The 6,000-nt window shown below is 49.0% G+C and overlaps 1 protein-coding gene across 1 annotated transcript in view; it reads right to left on the reverse strand.

Moving 5' to 3' along the window:
• Positions 1–5,704, reverse strand: part of abr (ABR activator of RhoGEF and GTPase) — a 133,436-nt gene extending 127,732 nt beyond the window's left edge. The window contains exon 1 of the mRNA XM_036525815.1: positions 5,064–5,704. Within this exon, the coding sequence (XP_036381708.1) occupies positions 5,064–5,124 (61 nt within the window). The 5' untranslated portion in view covers positions 5,125–5,704. The remainder of the gene's footprint in view (positions 1–5,063) is intronic.
• Between the last annotated feature and the right edge of the window lie 296 nt (positions 5,705–6,000).

Consider the following 6,000-nt stretch of genomic DNA (forward strand, 5'->3'; position numbering starts at 1 on the left):
GGGACTACAAACTGTAATACTGACCCTTTTTCAGCCTCACACTGGCCGTGGAGAGCCACCTGCCTCTCCCACCCTGCTCTGCGCAGGCGCAGGCGCAGACGCCTGTCCGCAGCAGGCCGCTCTGGCATCGCCTCCCCGCGCTCTGAGCACGCTCAGCTTGAGTCAGGTGACAGAAGGGAGCGGAGGAGGTGCCGCTTTCTCAAAAATATCAGCTCTGGGAGAAAATGCTGTTTGGTCTGGTGACTAATGCGTTTTAACCATCTGCTGTCTGTTGAAATTCTCTCCTTCTCTTTCAAGGCACACCATCTCATCTTTCAGCTGAGTACATGGGGGCCAGGAGTGTAAGCTTCACGTAAGGCTAAAGAATCTGCAGGAAAAATACTGATGAAAAATCCCAAATCCCAAATCACATGTTCTAAAACTACACACCAGCTACTGTACATGCAGGCTTTCAGTACATGCAGGCTTACAGTACACAGTCGCAGCGGGAAATGCAAGAAATACCCTAATGAAGCCCTCATAAAGTTCATGTTTCCCCTAATCAGCTTATCTTGCGCACAGCCAAAAGCGTTGGGGGGAATAACGTGCGGCGAAAAGCCTCTTTAGACTCAGAACAGCGTGAAATATGTGGCGGAGAGGGGCCGGCAGGGCTGCAGGGTGCTGGTGCCTATATGTACAGTGCACTGAGGGATCGTATCAAAATAGAAAGGCATGAGCCCAGAAAACAGACAGCCACCGCAATTAGAGAAGATGCCTCAGCTCAACAGTCCCCCTAATATAATGAAGCCGGGCTAATTATGACTCTGGCTTACGCAATCATAACTCTGCCTAAGCGTCCTTGGGAGTGTGTGTTGTGGCCTGGAAATCCAGGGGATATGAGCTGTCAGGAGAAGTTTCTCCCTCCATGTCTGATTCTGACAGTGCTGGAGCGCAAGGGCAGAGACTGCTGCGGTGTGTGTGTGTGTGTGTGTGTGTGTGTGTGTGTGTGTGTTTTGTTGGTACCCCATAAAGGCCACTTAAGACTGTCCTTTGAGAAAGCGTCTGCCTTGCACTTATTACTCAGTATGGATAACTAACTGGCTGAGGATTGAAAATCCATTTTAAGTTTTCCGGGAGACGTCAAGTCAAGTACTGGAAACTGAAACCCAGGGAAAGTGTGTAGATGGGCATATTAAGTGTACACTGTGTCATCAGCCCTTACAAGGTCCGTTTCTGAATTCCAGTGATGTCCAACCTAAGACTTTCCCTGGGTCTGATTTTCTAATAAACACCCCCTTGGTGTCTTTCCCAAGTCTATGCTAGTGTTTGCCTGCGGTGGTCCATTTCCACCAGCCACAGCCGAGGCACTGCGTATCCCACCCACAGCGGCACACCTCGTATTGTGTTGGGCCGGGTCCATGGGTTGTTCTGAGAGGCCTCTGTCCTGGTGGGGTGGAGGGGGAGAGGAGGCGGAAGCAGCGGGGGGTGGAGCTGGGCCACGATGCAGACAGGAGGAGGCTGAGTGGCAGCAGTGGGGGCGGGGCAGAAGACGCCACTGATCTCAATGGAATGAGACCGTTTGCCTTTTTTTGCCTTTTTAAAACCCTGCGTAAATCAGCTGTTGGTGTGAGGGGCATGCAAGTCCTCAGGAAAGACCGACTTCCCCCCCACACCGTCGCTACAAGGCACCACAAGCCTGAATCTACAGTGCAGAGTAACTGGACTGACAAACAGCAATGGAGACTGGGGAGAGATAAGTCAGTTACTGTCACCATCAAACAACAATGCGCTCTGCAACAGCAGCTCACAGCTCCTTCTGATTGGCCGAGCAAGTGAAAGGAGGGACACACGGTGAGGTCTGATCATGAATGAGGACTGAATCACTTGTCACCACCTTTTAAGCCACACAGCTATGCCAAAACAAAGGTTTCCTCTGTAAAGCTGAGGTTCTGCCGTTTGTTATACTTACACTTATGTAAGTATTTAAAGCCCACTACAACATCATATCACCATTGCTTCGTAGTCATACCTAGTAGCACACCTCCAGTTTTCCGAGGCCATGTGAAATGCTTCTGGAGGAAGAAACGCCACTCGTATCTATTCAATGTTGATATCACAGCAACAGCACTATGCTGCTTCCATGTGGTAGACAGAAACACATGGTTACAAAGATAAAGAGTGAAAACATATGCTATTTGTTTTTCAAAGCTAATAGGTAAGTTAACTAACACATAGATACAAGTGATATTTTTCTGTCCCAGAAGCATTTCACTGAACTTTGGAGGTGTGCTCCCACACCAGGTATGACTAAAGGGGAAAAAAATACGGGAAGAACGCCACATACCGGGAATAGCTGTTGATGCGCTAAAAATAGCTATTCAATATATTGCGACGGCAATATCGCCCAGCCCTAATCCATAGCAAATTACATCACAATTTTTACATACTATCCATTTACATAACTGGTTAATTTACTGAGGTAATTTGGATTATGTACCTTGGCCATAGGTACAACAGCAGTGGATTGAACTGGATTCCTTTACAGTACAAGCCCTGCTCCTTACTGCTGTGTCTCACTGCTGCCCCAGTACAACAGAAGGCATTTTTTTTTTTTTTTGGACTGACACTCTACTGTTGCCAATACAAGCCATATGCGCATCACTGAGCATGTGTGGGCCACAATAGCTGTTCTGAGTGTCTGGTTACATAAGTATGGCTCCTATACTGCATAATCAAGACACCCTGTGAAACACACAGCCGGAAAACACTACAGAAGCCACTTACAATACATGCACAACCGTTGGCGTACAAATAAAAACATGCAAGATCTTGGTCTCACACCTGATGAAGTCCAACACGCTCAAACATTGATCCTAAAACTTTTTCCCCATGTTAAGTCCGTTTGGCTGGGTGTTTTTAAAATCACCACAACACGAGTTTCTGCCAGCTGGAGGAAAATCAGGACATTTAACTACACAGTGACCGCGTTTCCTGTCAGTACTTCCTGCAAACTGAAACTAATCGCTAAGCATTAGCAACCCTGGAACTAGACTGCAGTGTTTGTAACAGAGAAGACAGATCTGAAAACACCAGGACAAAGCAAATGCAGTAAACTGTGGATTTTACACACACACACACACACACACACACACACACACACACACACACACACACACACTGTGGCTTGCACTCTCTTTGCTCATATTCAAGTGGAGTGGGTAAACAAGCTTGGGGCAAGAACTTATTGATTAAGCAGCACCTGCTGCTCCGTTCTAAAAACCAGCGTGACACAAACGCATTAATTATTAATCACAAATGACTGCACACCTGCTGCACTTCACGCAATTTGAGCTTGGCCGAGGCAACAGCAACAAAGCAGATGATGAGTACACTTAAAAGTAACATTTGGCATTTCAGAGCACTAAGCTTTGGTAAACAGAATCTAAAATTTAAATGTGGAGTAGCAAACAAAACAAGGCTGCTGGAATTATGGATTTAACAGTGTGCTGTGTTCAGCTGGAAAGCCTGGGCATTGCCAGTATAGGCCAACATCCCCCACAGTGCATTAAACCTTTCAGTGCTATCACAATACACTGTATTATCTGCTGAGTTATCTTACACATTTGTTTTTCCTTCAGTTACATTATAATTGTACACCTTTGATCAATAGGTGCTAATATGCTAACACCACTTGTAAACTTGATTACTCCAAAAATTTGATGGATACTGGGGGAAAAAAATACATGTCGACTGAGTATATGTGCCCCTGAATTTCTCCCAATGAGTTCTTACATTTCCAAACTGAAGAATTTACCACTATACATCTCCACTGTACATCCTGACATTGGACAAAAAATAGTATTTTCAAATCCACAATTCTCTTCAGAGGAGATATTGGTTTCCCAGAGTGGCTGCTATCGACCGTGTTAGCCGCCAAAGTTCCCAGGCGGAGCCATCAGGAGGCCGCAGCACACGGCCGCCCAGCTGTTCTCCCTCTTAAGCCCCTTTCCCTGACAGTATGGTGGGTGTCCGCTGCATTCTCGCCTCCAGCCAATCCCTGCACCGTGCGCGTCACACACAAAAACACCCGGCGTTATGTAAACGTAATCCCCGCACCCTTCCCGGGAGAGCCTCGCACTCCGGGACGGGATTACTTCACCCACGTCCCCTCCCAAACCACTCCATGGGGGGGAGGAAGGGGGCATTTGTGTGTGTGTGTGTGTGTACACCCCAGTTCTCCACATGCTGTTCTGTCCCTGTGCTGATGATCTTGCGGTGTCACAATCTGCAGTTCTACAAAGCTGTTTACATAAGCAGGCAGCAAAGTCCTGGGAAATGCCATGTAAACAAGTCATTTCATCCTCTCTCTCAATCACATCTGACAAAACACATTTCCTCTTACACGTACACAATTGCTTAGTGTCACTCAGGAGGTGCACTTATCCTGACCAACCTACAAAGCATTTAATGTTAACTGCCCAAATATTACAAACCAAAAAATCTAATTAGCCCAAAATAAAACAAATTCAGCCCAAATACTGAATTACATATTAAACTGCACAGTGCCCTCAATATCACAGGGATCAGTGCTCAACAGAGACCTGACTAAAAGCTTTGCTTCCATGTTGCAATAATGCCTACATTCCTGTGCTCTGTTGCCAGTCAGATAGAAACAGTGCTCAATATGTACAAATGAGTTTCTCTATCTGGAGGAGGAAACTGGATGCTTTCGGCCATGCGAGGAGTGCGATAATTCCTGCTTAAAGAGACGCCCACGGAGCACGCAAGCGCACACGCTCGGCCACTCAGCCCCGGCTTCGTTTCCGAAATCGGATTTTTGGAGGTGGGAGCGCCGTGTCGGTGTGGGGAAACACAGACCCTGACGCTCTGCCTCAGAGATCAATCACACGGCGTTACTGGCCGCTAATCACACAGAGAGGGATGCTGATGGTGAGCATGGCTCTCCCGCTGCCGTGACAAACACGGCCAGCCATGCGGCGGGAGTGGCGTGTGTGTGTGTGTGTGTGTGTGTGTGTGTGTGTGTGTGTGTGTGTGTGGAGGCAGAGAGAGGGAAGGATACGTACTGCTGTAGAGCGTGTCTATCCAAGACAGCCTGGGAAGGCCCCGGGTGCTCAGGTGCTCCATACTGCTCCCAATCCGCTGACAGACGCTCTTCCAAACACTTTCCTTTTTTCCCCCCTCCCCTCCCTCTCTCTCTCTCACGCTCTCTCGCTTCCTTCCTTCTCCTCTTTTCTTTTCAGCGCTGAAAGGCAGCACTCATCTCAGAGCACAAAGGACCCCGGAGAGAAGGGTAACCGGCGGAGCGAGGGGCTCGGAGAGAGCAAATCGGCAGGAACCCTGAGGACCCCCCCCGGCCTCTCACAGACGGACCCACAACACGATCAGCCAGGCGACGAGGGGCTGGAGCCAAGCACAGCCAACCGTTGCTAAGGCAGGGAAAGCTGTCTCTCTCTCTCGCGCACTCTCGATCGCCAGCCCTCCTCCTCCTCCTCCTCCTCCTCGCTCCCTCTCTCTCGCGCTCTCTACCTCTCTTCGGTCCTGAATATGTGAACCCCCCCCGTGGCTTTTTCCTGCTTCTCTACACTTGACGCGAGGACGTATCGAAAATACCAAGAGGAGACAAAACAGAAGAACCAAGAGGATGCTTCTCCAAGCTCACGAGTGATCTCCGTTTGGCCGCCTTTCTCCCTCTCTCTCTCTCTCTCTCTCTCTCTCTCTCTCTCTCTCTCCCCCCCTCTCTCCCCCCTCACTTGTTCTCACTTGTTCTCGCTTGCTCTCTCCCTCTCCCTCTCTCTCTCTCTCCCCCTCTCTCTCTCTCTCTCTCTCCCTCTCTCCCTCTCTCCCTCTCTCTCTCCCTCTCTCCCTCTCTCCCTCTCTCTCTCTCTCTCTCTCTCTCTCTCTCTCTCTCTCTCTCTCTCTCTCCCTCTCTCTCTCTCCCTCTCTCTCCCTCTCTCTCTCTCTCTCTCTCTCTCTCTCTCTCCCTCCCTCTCTCTCCCTCCC

The sequence above is a fragment of the Megalops cyprinoides genome, chromosome 3 (assembly GCF_013368585.1).
Source record: "Megalops cyprinoides isolate fMegCyp1 chromosome 3, fMegCyp1.pri, whole genome shotgun sequence".
In the NCBI taxonomy this organism is placed as follows: Eukaryota; Metazoa; Chordata; class Actinopteri; order Elopiformes; family Megalopidae; genus Megalops; species Megalops cyprinoides.